Below are 19406 nucleotides of genomic sequence, written 5' to 3'. Positions count from 1 at the left end.
GACACGCGAGAGCAGCACTGCAGCTCGCACCTGACTGAGGAGAGGAAGAATTACACAGATCACAGTCCAGAACTCTAAACTTTCCAAACAGCTTCAGGTCATGTAGATCACAAAGTATGAGGGAATTATACAAAAACACTAAAGTAAATACAGAAGCTTTCTCGTCGTGGAATAAGTGGAGATATGGAAGCAGGTCATGTAAATAACTACAAACTCCGAAATTGGCCTTTCTCTGTCTGGTCAGCATCTGGCTGATGAACACTCTGTCATGGGAATGCTCGTCCCGAGCGCTTGCTTTAGCTACATTATAACGCGATGGCTCGTGACTTATTGACTCATAATATATATCACTGTGCATTTCTTATTTTTAAGGAAATTGTTAATAAGCAGGTTTATTAATAAGAGAGATTTTTTATTTTTTGTGAGTTAAGGATGGATTGACGTGAACAAACAGTTGAAAGAGGGTAGTCTTTGCAGTCTCTGCAACAATATACGTTTATGATTTGTTTTGGCTTGTTTTCCCATAAAAATATCTAAAACTAATTTAAAACAATGTACATTTACTTAAGGAACTATACTGCAGAATATATATTTTTTTTTTATCTGAGAATGTTGAATATAATATTAAAAATCCTAAATCTAAAAATCCTTTAAAAAAGTAGCATGTAAGATATTTAGACTTTCTTTTTGAGAATATATCTTGAATATAAGTATATTTTGTCTTTACTACACTCGCAGAAGTATAACCAAGTGAACAAATTACACGTATATACAAAATACACTTACTGTATATTTAAGATACATTCTCTTAAAGCAAGTCTAAATATCTTATATGTTGCTTCTTAAGTAAATGTGTCTTGTTTTAAGGATTTTTAGACAATTTTAAATGGAAAACAAGACAAAAATAATTAAATTCAAGAAACTGAATTAAACTTTATAAATGTATTTTTCCCTTTAATTCATTGAATGTCTTTTAGAGGTATTTTTAAAAGATAATTTTGTCCTTTTTATTGTTAGTAAGCACGTTTAATTAAACCTTTTCAGTCTGGGGACAAGCTGAGTAATCAGTTAAGAGCTAATGGATGGGAGGATGGGGATTAATAGGAAGCCATGATTGAGAAGGACCAATGGGGGAATTTAGCCAGGACACCATTGTTACACCCCTACTCTTAACAAGAAGTGCTCTAGAATTTTTAATGACCACAGAGAGTCAAGACCTCGGTTTAACATCTCATCCAAAGGACAGTGCCTTTTTACAGTATAGTGTCCCCATCATTATACTGGGGCATTAGGACCCTCACAGAGCACAGGGTGAGCACCCCCTGTTAGCAATCTTAGTTTTCCCCAGGAGGTCTCCCATTCAGGTACTGACCAGGATCAACTCTGCTTAGCTTCAGTGGGCAACTGGTCTTGAGATACAGGGTGATATGGCTGCTGGGAAGTTAAAAGAATGCCCCCACTATTATAGAAAACAGTGTGCAGTTTTATGTAATATAAAACAATTTTGGAAGAAATCAATGTATTTATCCATTCTGGTATTCTGAAAGAGGGAATAGATTAGTGTGAGATTATACTGTCAATGACGGTGAGATACAGAAATGAGACACATGTATGTTACAGAAAGTTTTTATTTTGTCATATTTTGTGAATTCCAGGATTTCTCAGTATCCTGTCACAGGAAGCACTAAACGTCATCACACTTTAGCTTCAAAGCACTTTTTAACGCGACATTCAAGACAGAGGTTATTCATCAAGTGACGATGAAGCTGTCTCCATAACAACTGATTCCACAGTTTCAGAAACAAGACAATTATTGCTATTGCTTGCCATTGGTACCAACAATAAGAGTTTCAAAGAATGAGGTCATGTAAAAAGTGTAGTTGATTCATTTTTATGATTGACTCAAGCATATACATAATACATAGCGGTGACATACAGTACATTATTTAATAAACACACAGCCATGGGTGGCACTAGGAGTAGTCTACTGGGGCTTAAGCCCCTAATGTTTTTACCATTTTTTAGTGATGTCAATTAGTATCATGTTGATACTAAATGTAAATATATATTTATTTATATATATATATATATATATTAAATGTAATTGTTATATTTAATTACAATTTAATGATACCAGTTTTTCAGTGCAGTATCAATAATACCAAATACCGACCAATTCAATACCTAGGGTACATGCTGTCCAGCACTCACATGTGATTGCAGCCTAAATGCCTAAATGTCTTGGTGAGCTACTGTATTAGAAACTGTGTTGACAGCTGAGTGTGCCGAGGCCAACCCAGAATATTAGAGATTATTATTTATTCTTTGACTTCAAATATATATATATATATATATATATATTATACAAACATATATATATATTTTTAAAACAGTTTAAAAAATGCATACATTCTAATTTCTGAAAGTGTAAAAGAACTGTTTCTCTGTTTCTCATCCATTTTTATTGAGGCCCACCCAAAAGTAATTTCCTGGCTACACCCTTGGTACCAAATAATAATAAAATGCAACTTTTGGAACTTGCTTGAAAACGCTAACGTGGACGGAGGGCATTTTGAAATGAAAACACCATTTTCAAATGTTATTAAACGTAACCTGAGAATATGCATCGCTGCTCTTCTGCAGTCTCAGCGGTACAACGTTATCTTTGGAGGGTGGGTTTTAGAAAGAGGGGGCATGTTTAATTCAACAGCTCACTCATGTGGACGTTCCATAATGGCTAAAATCGGTTACAGCACCTTTGAAACACAGAATAATCAATAATAGACATAAAAATGTTTTAAACATGCTTGTGTTAATAACATGCAACTTCTGATCTTTGAGCTTATTTGAAACTGAAACAAAACTATTGGGAACTTTTAGTTTTAGTAATATTTAAAGACTTACTTTTTAAATAACACCCCACAGATTTCTTTCTTTATAGTGTACAACATTTCAGTTATTATTATTATATTATATTATATGAATATCCATTTACCCTAGAACCACCCCTGCACACAGCTAACATGTTAAAGATGTGACTGTCACCACTTGTTTGTGTAAGATTCATTTAACCATGAAAAAGTTCTGTCATGTTTTTTAATATTTGAATTTCTTTCTGACACAGAAAAATGTTTTAGGTTTGTCGTGCAAATCAGTGCTGTCCTTTGACATTAAATGGTTAGTTCACCCAAAAATAAAATTTCTTTCATCATTTACTCACTCTAATAATGTTGCAAACCCATAAGACATTATTTCTTCCTTGGAACACAAAAGGAGATTTTAGGGAGAGTGACATTTTCTTCACAAACAATGAAAGTAAATGGTGACTGAGACTGTCATTCTGCATAACATATAGCATCTCCAAAAAATATGTGCTTGGAACAGCATGAGAATGTATGCATGATGACTGGATTTTCATTTTGGGGGGAACTATCCTTTTTAACGGTAAAGATCAAATGCAAAACATCTCGATTCGGCTACCAGTGAAGGATCTCTCTTATATGACCCCACAGTCTGGTTATCCACAGGTTGACGCCCATATCGGTAAGGTACTGCAGCTCTGGGGTTAGCATCTTCCTGCACAGCTTCCGATTTTCTTTGTCAATGTTCTTTTTCAGATTGTACCCCATAATTGACTTCTCACCGATTGGTTGCCATGGTTGCATGGAAGTCTCTAGGATGTTTCCTGCATCAACAGCATGGCCTCCATCAATGCAAATAGAAGCCATTTTTGCATTTCTGTGCCGCAGCTCTGCGACATCCCTCACCATACGCTCATGGCCATATGCGTACACTTTCTGCCAGAAAGTGGCGTTGAAATATTGGTAAAGTTTCCAATCGATGCCGTTCCACTCTAGTGCCTTTGCTCTGAGTTCTGGAGTAAGTTTAGAAATGGTTGAACCTTTCCGAGCATTGAGTTTGAAAAATAGCAAGTCCTCCATATCCCAACAGAGGGCATCCTTGAGCAATATAAGAGACTCTTCAAAATACTCCACAAGCATGACCAACTGGAAACGCTTGGCGACTGCATGAATGGCTGCGTCCACCTTTGGGTCATCAGGATCTAAGTTATTATCCTGCCCAAAGTCAAAGAAGAGCAAGTTCTTCAGATAGAATGAATTGAATCCCTCCGGGTCATAGTAAAGCCTAGGATCCATCAAGAAATCTCTAAGCTTATCACCCCTTGAAAGCTTCCATGTTAGTGGCACTACACGTCCAAAGTAGTGGAATGAAGACTCGGCGAGATCAGCCGGGTTACGAAGGATTGTGAGGTAAGCTGTGTCGACTGGTAGCACTTTGGCCACCTCAACAGCATTGAAACGCATATGATTACAGATGATATTAAAACACATTCCAGGCCTGTAGTCCTTCACTTGTGAGCGATGGAACGGGGAAGGGTAGGAGAAGTCATTGCGGCTGTTGGGGAAGGCGAATTTGAGCTGGTGCTTTTCGCCAAAGCGAAAGAGTATATTGAGGAAAGTGCTGCTAGCTGTTTTATGAGTTTTCATAAACATGATGTCCACTTTTGGAGTGCAGGTTCTCTGCCCAGAACCATGATTGGACCTGTTAGAGATTGTTGAGGCATGGGCGGTAGAAGGCCGATGTGCACATGAGTAAGGCACTGGGATTCTGTAAACAAAATGGATAAAATAATGATTAAACATGCTAAAATACATTTTTGGAAATATCACACTTCCTGACAGTTTGCGCTTAAATAGGAGTCCTGAGAAATCCCAAATGTATCACTAATACATACCAGACTTACTTGCATGGAACGCAATTCACATTTATTTTAAAGTGGTAGCTTGCAATTGTTAAAGGCATAGTTTACCAAAAAATGAAAGTTTTCTTATCATTTACCCTCATGCCATCCCAGATGTGTGTGACTTTCTTTCTTATGCAAAACAAAAACAATGATTTTAGAAGAACAGCTCTGTGTGTCCATACAATGCAAGTGAATGGTGATAAGAATTTTGAAGCTCCAAATAGCACATCAAAGCAGCATAAAAGTAAACCATACGACTCCTGTGGTTTACTCCTTGTCTTCTGAAGTGATCCAAAAAGTTTCAAATAGATATTTTACTAAAAGTCTTGACATCAACAGTCTCCTTGGCGATTATGATTTTAAGCACAGTTACCTAGCGCCATCTAGCGCTCTGCACATGCATCAAGCTTGAAATCATGATCAAGCCTAGAGACTGCAGTAGCAAGATGTACAGTAAAAAAAGAGTTATTGGTCAGATCTCACTCAAAACTGTTTAGATCAGTTCAGTAGACATGGATTATAACACTGGAGTCAAATGGATAACTTATAAGCTTTTTGGAGCTTTGAAGATTTGGTCACCATTCACTTGCATTGTGTGGACCTGCACAGCTGAGATATTCTTCTAAAAAATGTTGTTTGTGTTCAGCAGAAGAAGGAAAGTCACACACATCTGGGATGGAATGAGGGTGAGTTTAGGATGAGAGAATTTTCAATTTTGGGTGAACTTTTCTACTGGATACAACTCTAAAAATTAGTTTTGTGTGTGTAACCTACAAACAAACCAGTTAATTTAGATGTTACAATGTGAAGCACATTCAAAAATCCATATTATATCCATACTATTCTGTACTTTAATATCGATACTATTATAATTAATTTACTTTTATTCTTCCTTTGATTTCTGTTTTACACAGTAAACATATTTTGACAGGCAACCTAAAAAAATGTGCTTCTTGTGGTAACATCTAAATTAACTGGTTTCATTCAAGCTAAACATTTATTTTGACTGAATAAATCTGAATACATTGGTTACACCAACAAAAGTAATTTCTATGGGTCAGATAAGGTAGAAATACATCCTTAAAGAGACAGTTCAACCTAAAATGATCATTGATCATTTCATGTTTTTCCAAACCTGCATAACTTTATTTCTTCCATGGAACACAAAAGAAGACGCTATAGGCTGAATTTTAAGGACTGACGATCTCAGTCACCATTCACTTTCATTGCATGAAAGTGACATGTTAGTGAGGCTGCATTCTGCCTGACATCTGTTTTTGAGTTCCACAGAAGAAATTAGTATAAGGGTTTGGAACAACATGCGAGTGAGTAAATAATTTTGTATTTTTTTTGGTGTGAACTGTACTTTTAAGTCAAAAACTGTATGTTACCACTTTTAAGAGTGTAGTGTACACTGTCCTTGTCCAAATATAGGACTCACTCTTGTAGGCTGAATTGGACCTCTGGAGCAGACAGGCAGTACAGTAGAATCATACAGGTGGTCAGGAGTGTGCCCAGGATTAGTCCCTTACAGATGGACCGCCCCTGCCTCACTGGCTTTCCAACCATCATAGCTGCTTGGTTGGAACCTAAAACAAACAAAAAAGAGTTATTTACATTGATTTGAATTTTAAATGGACATAGTTCCCTTAAAATGAAAATTGTCAATACTTGTCGCTCCAAACCCATATGACATTCTTTACTCTGTAGCAACACAAAGGGCGATAAAATTCCCACATCTTTTCATCATGAAATTCAATAGTGTCCGACAGAACCAATACGATCGCCTTGTGTAATGAACATTTCGAAATATAAGTTGTTATTCACTATTAAATAAACTTTTTCATTTTACATTTACATTTCTAAATGTTTATTGCATTTAGCTGCAGTATAAATGTGCTTTGCTATGCACTGTGCTTACGTATGTAGAGTCCCCTAGAGCTTCTAGTGTTTAATTACCTGCTAGAAATTTGATCATGTGAGCATTTCTAGCAGGTTTTCGTCACATTTCCTCCTGTGCCCAATTATTTAGGAACACTGCTGTTCACTCAATTGCTTTTATTCCTTGAGTTGCACCATGCAGTCTACATCTGCTCAAAGTGTTATTTAGGGATTTGCATTGTCATTACAGGAAATGAAGCTGAATTATGACTTAATTTTATAGGTCCCATTATTAGTAATGGTCCATTATGTTAAAATAAATTCTGTAAAGAAAATCATCAATTCTGCCTTACTCTGACAATCAAAGTTTGTTTGTTTTAGTTTTTGTAAAGAAAAAAAAAAACACTTTAAACCCTAATTTTGTCATTGCTGTAAAAATCAATTAAACATGGGCTCACAACTCAGACTTAATTCCTTGAAGTTTGAAGAATAGTTTTTAGCTCTTTTTGGCAAAGAGTTGTGTGCTGTCACCATTAGGGTGGTCTCCTTTGGTCAAGTTGGACCCTGTTTAGACTATCTCAGTTCACCTTGTGCATGTGCATCTAAAGTTCATGCATACAGTATGTGCATTTCAGCAGAGAAATACATTTATTTCAAGATTGATCTAGAAAGTTATAATCTTCAATTTAAATGTAGAACCTAAAGTTTAGTCCATTAAATTAAAATTATTACGTTGAAACAACAACATTTAAATAGCAAATCTGAGTTAAGTCTACTTGCTTGTTGTTACCTTAACTTAAATAGCTAAGTTGTTTCTACACCAAGTTAAGTTAGCTTAATTCCACAAGGTTTGGAGATGCCATTAATCAATTCTATTGAGGGAATACATTTACTCAATAAACTAGTAGAGTCAACTTGTTGGGTTTTCAGTGTAGTATGCAAACTGGTAAAACAATGAAACCTAATTGTTAACACTTACAATAAGATTCTATTTGTTAACATTAAGTAAGTGGATTTGTTTTTGTGAATTTATAATTAACAAAAACGTTTTTCAGCATTTATTAATCTTGCTTAATGTTAGTTTATAGAAACAGGGCCTATTATTGTTCGTTGTTGGTTCATGTCAACTATTACGTTAACTAATGTTAATGTATAGTACCACAAAGAAGGGTAGTTGACAAATGGCAACTCATGATAATTCGTACAATATGGTGAATTTTTAAGATATTTTACGACTTGGATCATACAAAAAGATTATCTCTTTTATTCCCATAGAGACCAACCAATCAACAAACATTTGTTATGGGCTAAAGCACATAACTGATAATCAGAAGGTCACTGGTTCGATCCCCAGAGCCACCACCATTGTGTCCTTGAGCAAGGCACTTAACTCCAGGTTGCTCCGGGGGAATTGTCCCTGTAATAAGTGCACTGTACGTCGCTTTGGATAAAAGCATCTGCCAAATACATAAAGTTTATTTTTCTCAATGGGAGTAAAAGTGGTAAGTTTTTGGATGGGCCATCTTTTATTTCTTGTACAATTTCGCCATCACATTCTATTATTACAACTTGTATAGAGGCCAGGTTGAGTTTGTTTTTTATTGAAAGATACAAGATTTTAGGTCAAATTCTATTAATGTAGTAGATGGGAAAATTAATATTGTATTTTAGATGTAACGTATTATTTGAAGTTTTTCACCATTTTTAATCACATTCACTCATTTTACTTAATTCTGATCACTTAATTTGTCATGCAGTGTAAATTTAATAAAACTGCATTTATAATATATTGTGATATATAATAAAACATCATTACAAAATAATATAAGAATTTGAAAAAAGCAGTTAAAATCATTTTTAGTAAAAATGTATTTTGTACATTTAATTTCACTGCTTTCAATGTTTGAAATTTAAAGGCAACTATCAAAATGCAACAAACTTGTATCAAAAAGTTATTTAGTTTAATGCAGTATCTTTCATTCTGATATCTTGCATCCAGAATGCATGAATTACTAAGACTGCATGGTTGCAGGGTTTATTATTCAAGCCCTACAAATGAATTATGCATTCAGAAGAAAAGTGACACTGTTCGCATCCCCACATACCCCATGCACCGGATCAGATATCTGCAGTGCAAGACCACAGGTGGCTAACTTAATGCCATCAAGAAGGTATGTTAGAAGCACTGGCTACCATATGCTGCTGAGTACTGTCACCAAAAGAGTGATGGAGAGACCAAAGATGGAACAAAGCTGCCTCTATTAACCACCAACAGAGACTAGAAATGCAGGAGACTGAAGTAGCCCATTGTTCTTATTTGCAGCCATCAGCAATCATCATTTGTTGACAGCAAATACACTAACAACACCATCATTGTTATGTTGATGGGTACAAATAATGATATATTTAGGACCACTAACAATTACTACAGCAGCTGCAGCTCTAATTTAAGATTACATTTAGAAATGCAAGTTAAGATATTACACAGCTAATTTGTTTTTGTTTCTGGACTGTTTTGATTACGATCCACATTTGGTTCAGAATGTAACTGTGTACTTCTTTGGACATATTGAATATTTTATTTACTCATGGATGTTTATGAAATGAGAACTGAAAACTGTGGGATTAATTTATAATTATTACTTCCAGTGGCCCCAAAAAGTATTTGGACACTTAAGTCACTTAAAAATGTATAAGTATCTTTTTGACATAACAAAATATCAAAACAAGTGAGATTTACTTTTAAGAAAATAGCAGAAGCAGACATATAAAATGAAATATTTTGCAAAAATAAGTGTTTCAGGTTTCCGGTTGTAAAACAATACATATAATGAAAAAAATGTGTATTTTGGAAATTGAGTCTTTTTCTTTTCTTTTTTTGTCAAATGTTAATTGGACATTACTGTTTTTTATTTATTTATTTTATTAAAATTTTTATTGATTCCAATCACAAAACATACAACCACAACATAAAATAAAATAAGGACTCAATTATTCACATTAAACATCTGTCGTCGAACATTAATCTCAAATTGCTTCAAATGGACCCTAGCATCTCTGGATTAGACTTGATGTTATTTAGAATCCAAGCCCACACTCCCTCCTCCAATACTAAAATTGAAATCTTCCAAAATCTCTTGCGAGAAGTTGAAGCTCTGCCACCCCCCAGACTCTAAATTAGCAGTGAGTAATACACTGATGCCTCATGACCTTTTCCAAAAGCAGTAATCACCACTCCCAGAGTATCTGCCAATTTAGGGGGGTTTATGCTACTCCCAAAAATAGTACAGAACAGGTGGCACAGCTGTAAATACCTACAGAACTGAGATCTGGGAATCCCAAAATGTTGAAGCAAATTTTTAACGATCTCAACGCTCCACTGTCATACAGGTCACAAAGCCTCCCTCACAATCCACTCTGACCAGTAGAAAGGGGACTTATTAGCTAATACATAATTTTGGGTTCATATGCTCAAGGCTACATTTAAAGGAATGTCCGAATTAAACACTCTGAACACTTTTGTCCATACCGTGTGCAAATGAGAGATAACGGGATGTAATTTAACTTCTCCGATTAGTTTGATAGATAGGCTTTGCCAAGAAATTCCTGTTCAATACCAAACCAGGGAGGGGCTCTCTCAGGTGGAAGTGACCAATGAGCCAAATGTCTGAGACTTAAAGCGTAGTAATAAAACAAAATCTTGAATAGGCCTAGCCCACCTTCCTCGTTCGGCCTTTGCAACTTATTGAAATGTAATCTGGGACGTTTACCATTCCAAATGAAGGACTTCGCTATGCTATCAAATTGCTTGAAATAAGAGAGGGGGACATCTACAGGGAGAGACTCTAGCAGGTGGTTGAATTTTGGAATACAATTCATTTTAATAACATTAACCGTCCCAATCAAACCTGCCCACATCACTCCAAATCTTTATATTAAAGGGTCAAAATTAACTCTAACTAAATCACACAAATTTGCTGGGGATGCAAACTTTAATACAGCGAAAAAGATACTCTATTAGCATAACATAAGCATATATATATAAATAAATAAAAAATGTCCAACATTCTTTTGAATGTCCATTAACTAAAATAATATATTTGATGCCATGAGTGTACCTTCATTTACTATTACTATTATTTTGAATGGCCATGGAAAATGAAGCAATGTGAAAACAATTTGACCTGGTCGCAAAAAGTAGTCCGTTAATTTACCTGATGAACATTAACCTTTTGCTGACCCTTTATGCATCGCAGTGCTTCTAAATCACTTGCACCTTTATTAACAACTGGCACATAAGTGCCAGCTTTACATGTCATACATTCTACTTCCCACGGATCTCGACCTGGACGAAAGCATGGGAAATTTTTGAACAAATCTTCTGTAAATTTGCACTTTCATTTCGGCATTGTTTCCACTCAGCTATCATATGCTATTACTGTCATGTTACTGTTTGATACCGAACACAACAGCGCTGCGCGCGTTCGCGGAGAGATTGACAGGCAGGAAGTTGCTGCAAGCCTCTTATAATCGACCAATTGGTGTGCGAGAAGGCGGGACTTACAACGAGTGATTAAAGCGATACAAAATATGCGCGCGCACACACTATGAGGTATTAGACCAGATGCACATCATAATGCTGAAGCCGAATCCCGGACATATTCGCAAATTTAGAAATCCCGGCTTTTTTAAAGGTCCGAAGTAGAGGACATGTCCGGGAAATAATGAAATCTGTCTTCTGTATATTAAAAGAAATATTCCGGGTTCAATACAAGACAACATTTGTGGAATAATATTGTTTACCACAACAATTTATTGCGACTCGTTCCTCTTTAAAAAAAAAAAAAAGCAACATCGAGGTTACACTGAGACACGTACAATATAAGTGAACGTGGTCACGTTTTGGAGGGTTTAAAGGCCAAAAAGTGAAGCTTCGAATTTTATAATAGCACCTACATTAATTCTTCTGTTAAAACGTGGTATTATTTGAGCTGTAAAGTTGTTTAAATTGTCGTTTTTACAGTTGTTTTAGGATTTGTTGACATTACATTGTCATGGCAACAAAGTTGTAAAATTGGCTATAACTTTACACAGAAAAGGTTTGTAAGTGATTTTATCACACTAAAATTATGTTTACACGCACATCCTTTTTGTCTTGTAGCTATATTTGAAAAAGTGAGTACTTTAACATTCAAAAATTGGCCCCCATACATTGTCTCACTGTAACCTCAATTTTGCTTTTTTTAAAGAAAAGGAGGGGCATGTCAAAATACATTTTTGTGGTAATCAACATTATGCCACAAATGCTGTTGATTGAGCTTAACTTGTATTGAACCTGGAATATTCCTTGAAGTGTCTAAACTCTTTTTTTATTATTTATTATTAACTACTAATGGTTTGATGATTCTACAAAATAATAAAGATTATCTTACGTGTGATATCCTGTTTAGTAATCTTAACTGGATCCTGTGTAGATTTTACTCTTGTTGGATTTTTAAAAAATGCTGTACTGACAAGTTCTGAACTGACAAAAGCCACTGTGATAAAGAATAGACATTTTATTTCTTTTTCATTTTTTATTTTTGGCCTCAGGAAAGCAGTCAAAAACAATGCATTGTTATTAGAAAGTAAGATTAGGTCTGATTAATTAAATTTCACGGATCTAAATGAAAAAAAAAAAAATAACAGTTTCATTAGATTTAGCATTGTGGAGACTCATATATTTAACATGTTTTATTCACATTTTTAATTCAAAGTTGGATTAATGTCTTTTCCAATTAAGTTAAAGGCTATATGGTTGTAACAAACATAGACATTGAATGGTTGAAAATGTTCTGGTCCTTTTTTATAATTGTTTTTGTATTTATTTATTTAATTTTTTTCAAAAATCCAAGGATCAAATAATAAATTTGATTTTGTATATAGAACATGATGCTCTTTTTTAAGGCCAGTCAGATTTTTTTACATTGTTACATTATTATTCATGACAGTTATGCATGTTTTAAGCCCCAATACCACTTTATATATATATATATATATATATATATATATATATATATATATATATATATATATATATATATTATAAATCCTGTGTAAATCCTGAATATATACGTGTAAGTCCAAATATAAATCTGAATATATATTTATAACTTTATGATCAGGCATCATAATACACAGTGTTATTACAAATGTGTTATTAAAAGTTGATCCTTTGTCTAAATAATTCAGCATTGTACCCTGACGATCCAAATCAATTATCCAAACCAACTGGAGTCTTTTTCTGCTTTACAAAATTGAAGGCTGTCTGCAACATGGAAGCAAAGGGTGCTTATACTTTGGGGTCCGTAGAAATCTAAGGCTACAGTGTACAGAAATTGCTAAACACACCATGGTTGAGAGAGCCAGGAAGATTGTAAACAATGTTTTGACCAGTGATGATTTTATTCAGACATTAGCGGTGGCATGTGCGGCAAAGAGTTGATAAGTGATCTAGCACATTCCCATTTGCAGCTGGCAATCATGAATGCCATTATTACATTGATATGGTCTTCATAGTGTCTTGAGGTTCTTTCTAACATGCACAGATTATCATGTCCTTGTAAAACATGATCAATTAAATTGTGTAATTCTTCAAAATAAGTCTGTCATTTTTAACTGCCCATAATTGGGCTTCCAAAGCATGGCCAACATAAAATAAAATAAAAACTTTGTATATGGTAACACTAGGTCAGATATGGAAAAGTGGATCTTGTTTATCAATAAGGCATGAATATGTGATTGTGGTTTCATGAGAATCACCCCAATATTAAGATGTGGCCAATTTTTAATCTTTAACATTTGGTTCCCCAGTCTAGAAAAGAGATTACAGTTTTCTGTTTAGTACTGCAAACTTAAACAATGACACAGTGTGTGTTTGTGTGTGTGTGTCACTATTGAACTGATTATCAGTCATACAGATTTCAAAGACTGGTTTATTTTTGTGTTCTGAATTTATATATATATATATATATATATATATATATATATATATATATATATATATATATATATATATATATATATATATATATAAAATTACAAAACCCATTTATTTTACTGTCTTATTGTTTCATTGATTTAAACCTGGCTTAATTTATGTTAGTGTTAGCAGTCCTCCCTAAAATCAGATGCATGCATAGGTTATAGTGTGTCTGTGTGCAGTGTGTACCTTTTATAATCAAAATTTGTATCCAAGATAAGAGAATAAAGCAAAGCATAATTCCTTACCAATTCATGTAGATAGCCAGATAACAGCTTGACTGGCAGAAGAAGGAAGATGCATTTGAATTGAAAACAATTCTATATTTTCAAAGATGCATGGTGAAAGCTGGAGAGTTAGTGATTTCTTGATAACTGCTGCTAACTTTCCATTCAAGTATCCAAGGCTAACAGCTCTGTATCCCTCTTATCTTCTGTGTAATATCCAGGCGATCATTCACCCCGCGCACACACACACACCTCTCTCTGCTGCACCTGATGATTTTGAAGCCCCCGTCTCTCTCTTCTCCTCCTCCGTTTGTGATCAGTTGTACAGCTGAGTTGGCTAAACTGCATACAGAAGAGGCTCGTCTAGCACTCTCTGTGACGCAAGACCTGGTGTCTGGAGACCTGCACTTGTCACTGTGTGTGTGTGTTTGCTTAAGTGAATGTGTATGTATGAGAGAGAAATTAGGAGATGGAGTGAGGACAAGAAGGAGAGAGAGAGACAAGGAGAGAAGATATTCAAATCGGAACAAGAATTAGCGAAAGATATTGAACAAAAGGGGGGACAGGAACAAAAGAAAAGAGGTGGGATCTATTCAATGTGGAAACAGAGAGCTATTGAGAACAGATTGCTGGTTTGAAGAAAAGTTGCTAGAAGGGGGATTCAATGCAAGAGAGAGGCTAGAACAAATTTCCTGGTATGGCTGTACACAAAGTTCCTAACAAGTGCCAAGTGACTGTCCGTGTCCAAAACCTGTTTGGATCAGGTTTGAATCAGAGTCCTGCGCCTTATGTACTGAACTCAAAAAAAGGTTGACACTAAAATCCTGTTAACAAGTATACTGTTTACATCTTACTTTGCTTACTTTTGAAACTGGGTGTATTTTTATTTATTTATTTTATTTTCTCCCATTTTTCTCCCCAATTTTGAATGCCCAATGTGCTCGAAGTCCTCGTGGTGGCGTAGTGACTCGCCTCAATCCAGGTGGCGGAGGACCAATCTCAGTTGCCCCCACGTCTGAGACCATCAATCCGTGCATCTTATCACATTGTATGTTGAGCGAGGTACCTCGGAGGGTCCCACCCAATTCTCCATGGCATCAACGCACAACTCGCTATGTGCCCCCACCGAGAGCGAGAACCACATTATAGCAACCGTGAGGAGGTTACCCCATGGCAACCGAGCCAATTTGGTTTCTTAGGAGACCTGGCTCGAGTCACTCAGCACACACTGGATTCAAACTCGTGACTCCAGGGGTGGTAGTTAGAATCAATACTCGCTGAGCAACCTAGGCCTCAGAAACTGGGTGTATTTTAATGTTGGCCCACTGGCCCCACTCACTTGCATTCACATGACTGTAACCGAAATGTGAAGAAAAAATTATTCACATTAATTTTTTGTGGTAATCATCATTATTCCACAAATGCTGTGGACTGAGCTTAACTTGTTATAAACCCAGCACATTCCTTTAAATTCAGAATTTTGCTCAGCACTGGTTTAAATATTAAGATGAATTGAAGTGGCTGGTTTGAAAAGTGGGAGGAACACAGTAAGATAGCCTACTGTCACGATCCCTTGTCATCTGCCCCGTGTTTCGTGTTACTATCCCTTGTCCTCTGCACCGTGTTTCATGTTTCGATCCCTTGTTGTCTGCCCCGGGTTTTCCGTTTCACCCGTCACCGATCACGTTCCATGTCACGTTTTCCCTGTTGTCCACCCCGAGTCTCACTGTCCTTGTGTAAACTACACTTCCCGTCTTTCCCGGCCCTTCTCTGCGTTATTGTCTGCACCTGTCTGTTGTTTTGTCATTACCGTGTCTCGTTATTTAAACCCCGCTGCTTCCCCTCCCCTTTGTCGTTCGTTGACGTTTCATGTTCATGTCACCTACTCTTCCCGATGCATGTTTATGTTTCTATGTTTGCTCCGTGCCCGTTCTTCCGTGTTTCCCTAGTTCCGTGGTGTTTGTGTTTTGGTTTCGGTTTTGTCCCCCCAGTGGATGTTTTCATTTGTGCCTATCTGTTTATGTTTATTTTTGTACAATAAAACCACGTTTGTATCCGCACCTCTCGTCTGTCTTGTCCTGCTTCCACACCAAGCGTTACAGAACGAACGACCCAAATGGATCCAGCGGTCCAACAGGCCAACTATCAGCTGCTTTGTTTAAAGCAAGGGGACCGACCAGTTGAAGACCACATCCAGGACTTCCTTGAGCTGGCACACGTCTCGGACTTCCCTGATTCAGCCCTGTCTTCTTTAGGGGCAATTTGAACGCGACGCTGAAGGAGCGGCTGCCCCCGGCGATGCGCGGCTGGACCCTGCAGGAAATCGTGGAAGAGACTTTGCTGGTCAGCGGCTCACCACTCACTGTGGCCGTGGCAGAGGAGGACCCAACCTCACCTCCCGCATTGGTGACTTCCCACTCGCCCATGGCTCTTCCCATCACGCCTGCCCCACCTGTCAGCGAGCAAACCCCCACACCAGTCGTTTCCCATGAGCCTGCACGGTCCACTTCGTATGCCCGGAGGAGGAAGAGAAGATGGGCTTCCGCCTCCCGGCCCACGCCTGCCCCGGTCTGCGAGCCAGAGCCCACGCCTGCCCCGGTCTGCGAGCCTGCTCCCACGCCTGTCACTGTGAGCGAGCCTGCGCCCACGCCTGTCACTGTGAGTGAGCCTGCACCCACGTCAGCCATGGTGAGCGAGCCTGTGCCCACGTCAGCCATGGTGAGCGAGCCTGAGCCCTCGTCAGCCACGGTCAGCGAGCCTGAGCCCTCGTCAGCCCCGGTCAGCGAGCCTGAGCCCTCGTCAGCCCCGGTCAGCGAGCCTGAGCCCTCGTCAGCCCCGGTCAGCGAGCCAGAGCCCGCGTCACCCACGGTCAACCAGCCAGAGCCATTAGCCCCCGATGTCAGTGAGCCAGCGCCTGTCGCCACCGCCAGCAGTGAGCCAGTGCCTGTAGCCTCGACCGTGCCTGAGCCAGCGCCTGTAGCCTCGACCGTCCCTGAGCCAGCGCCTGTAGCCTCGACCGTCCAAGAGCCAGCGCCAGTAGCCTCGACCGTCCAAGAGCCAGCGCCAGTAGCCATGACCGTCCAAGAGCCAGCACCCCTCGAGCCTTCCAAGGCTCCGCCTCTCGAGCCTTCTAGGGCTCCGCTTCTCAAGCCTCTCGAGCCTCTCGAGCCTTCCAGGGCTCCGCCTCTCAAGTCACTCGTGCCTTCCAGGGCTCCGCCTCTCGAGCCTCTCGAGCCTTCCAGGGCTCCGCCTCTCAAGTCTCTCGAGCCTCCCAGGGCTCCGCCCCTCACGTCAGTCGAGTCTTCTAGGGCTCCGCCCCTCAAGCCTCTCTGGCCTTCCAGGGCTCCGCCTCTCAAGCCTCTCGGGCCTTCCAGGGCTCCGCCTCTCAAGCCTCTCGAGCCTTCCAGGGCTCCGCCTCCAGAGCCTCTCGAGTCTTCCACGGCCCTTCTCCCCGAGCGTATCTGGCCTGTAGCTAACCATAACCATGAGTTGAAGTGACACCCCCTTTTGGAGTTGGCACAACCCTCTTTTAGAGTAACCATGCCCCCTTCTGGACTAACTCCTCCCTCTTTGGGAGATTAGGCCCCCATTCGGAGGTCTCCTGGGATGGCGTAGTGGCTAAAGCACAGGGCTGTTAATCAGAAGGACACAGGTTCTAACCCCATGGCCACCAACATTGTGTCCTTGAGCAAAGCACTTAACTCCAGGTTGCTCTGGGGGGATTGTCCCTGTAATAATTGCACTGTAAGTCGCTTTGGATAAAAGCGTCTGCCAAATGCATAAATGTAAATGTCTCCGGCCTGTAGCTATACCTACTTGGTTTGGGTTTAGGGGTACAGTTTATAAAATTTGCATTCCTCTTTACTGTATTACAATCTGTACAACTGAAAGGAACTCACTTCACAAATGGCTTTTGGTGCCCCTCCATGGATATTCAGTCTTTTTTTCTTTCTTTCTTTCTTTCTTTCTTTCTTTCTTTCTTTCTTTCTTTCTTCCTGGGCTGTAATGAATTACTCTTATGGTTTTATGTGATTAACCTCAAAACATATTAAGTACTGAAATCTTCATCTAAATATAAAGTAGCTTATTTTATGTACTGCATTCAGTTCTAATGTATTAGGTTAAAGAGAGATTTTATTTTATACAAATGTTCCATAGTTTGTCAAAATATGCCAAAATGAAATAAATGTGTTTGCTGAGCTAAATAAATTAGATACCTTTAAATATAATAACTTTATTATTGAACTAATTAATATACATTATTTATGTAAATTATTTAATATTGCTATGAATTATTATAATTATTAATATACAGTTCACTGTATACAACAAGAGGAGTGCCACACTTGTTCTTTGCTACTCTTTACATAGATTGAAGACACCATTGATCCATTCTCTTTATTTTGCTCTTCTCAATGTGTCTTACTGTCCGTAAAAAGATTATGCTAGTCCATTTATTCTTCTCATGACAGGTCTTAAACACTCAGCTCATTGTCCGAGCAGCCACATACACTGACACACAGAATGGGATACTAGTGCCAGGCAGTGTAAGAATGCCATGACTGGAATGTAGATGTGTAATGTGGATAACACTATATGCTTGTTTTCAGCAAGTGCATGAGTTGACTGGCCTAAAGCCCACAGGGTTAGCACAGCCTGACTGAGGCCAAAAAGAAAGGAGAACATCAAAGTAATAACTTCCTCCAACAATTTTCAAGAAAGCATATTAGCGCACATACAGCTCAGAGAAAAAGCTCCTACCAATTGAATGGGGTTCTAGTTAAAAGGATAGTTCACACAAAAATTAAATTTTATTCTGTACATTCTCACAAATTATATAAAGAGAGCAGATTACTCTCAAGGTCTTCAAAACAAACCAATGAATAAAAAAAACAAACACTCAAAACCTCACAAAGCCTACCCTTAATGTTTTGCAGCAGTAAAAAAAGAAAAGAGAAAGTCTTGCATAACCTAAATCTGCCACAAAGGACTGAAATGGACACTGGGAAGCATTCAAAGCTAAATAATTCAGCTTGTTACCTAAACCAAGAGACTCTGACTCCATTCTCTATCTGGAAAATTCACAATGAGGAATTGATAGGAATCTGAAACTAATGCCACTCATTTTAAAATTCATTTGTCAGTTTTGGGTGAAAAAACCCCAAAACATTTAATTAGTGTATGCATTAAAAGCTACACATTTGTATATAGCCTACTACATAAATATTTTGAGCGTTCTGCCGCACATCCATTTGTTTTTTTCTGAGTTAAATGAAGCCAGATGGCTAAAATTATGTTTGTTTGCAAAGACAAAAAGTTTGCAAAGACAAAGTTTATGAAAAAGAAATAATGTGATATAATTAACACAAACTATATGAATGATAACACTGCTATAAACACTGAAAAGTATATGCCAGCTAAACTAGTGGAGATAACAGCAATTCATTTACATCCTTGAGTAATTTGTTCTTCTTGTCCCAGTGAGCTGAGTGAAGCTTTTCATTTCAGAATG

The 19406-nt window shown here is 37.9% G+C and overlaps 1 protein-coding gene across 1 annotated transcript; it reads right to left on the bottom strand.

The window, feature by feature from the left end:
- Positions 1-1621: 1621 nt before the first annotated feature.
- gal3st1a (galactose-3-O-sulfotransferase 1a) lies at positions 1622-14352 on the bottom strand. Its single transcript, XM_052125366.1, has 3 exons — positions 13916-14352; positions 6207-6354; positions 1622-4629 (listed from the first exon to the last, which is right to left on the bottom strand). Exons 2-3 carry the CDS (start codon positions 6335-6337, stop codon positions 3477-3479), a joined length of 1284 nt encoding a protein of 427 aa, XP_051981326.1. The 5' UTR covers positions 6338-6354; positions 13916-14352; the 3' UTR covers positions 1622-3476.
- Positions 14353-19406: the final 5054 nt, after the last annotated feature.

Source organism: Xyrauchen texanus, chromosome 4 (genome assembly GCF_025860055.1).
Source record: "Xyrauchen texanus isolate HMW12.3.18 chromosome 4, RBS_HiC_50CHRs, whole genome shotgun sequence".
In the NCBI taxonomy this organism is placed as follows: Eukaryota; Metazoa; Chordata; class Actinopteri; order Cypriniformes; family Catostomidae; genus Xyrauchen; species Xyrauchen texanus.
Note: the sequence above shows the minus strand (reverse complement) of the source record. Positions and strands in the feature narration are given on the sequence as shown.

Bases quoted from the DNA above. Each gene is read 5' to 3' on its own strand.
- gal3st1a (XM_052125366.1), bottom strand. From the start codon at position 6,337: ATGATGGTTGGAAAGCCAGTGAGGCAGGGGCGGTCCATCTGTAAGGGA. The intron at 4,630-6,206 runs GTGAGTCCTATA...TTTTGTTTACAG, and splicing joins GTCCAATTCAGCCTACAAGA to AATCCCAGTGCCTTACTCAT.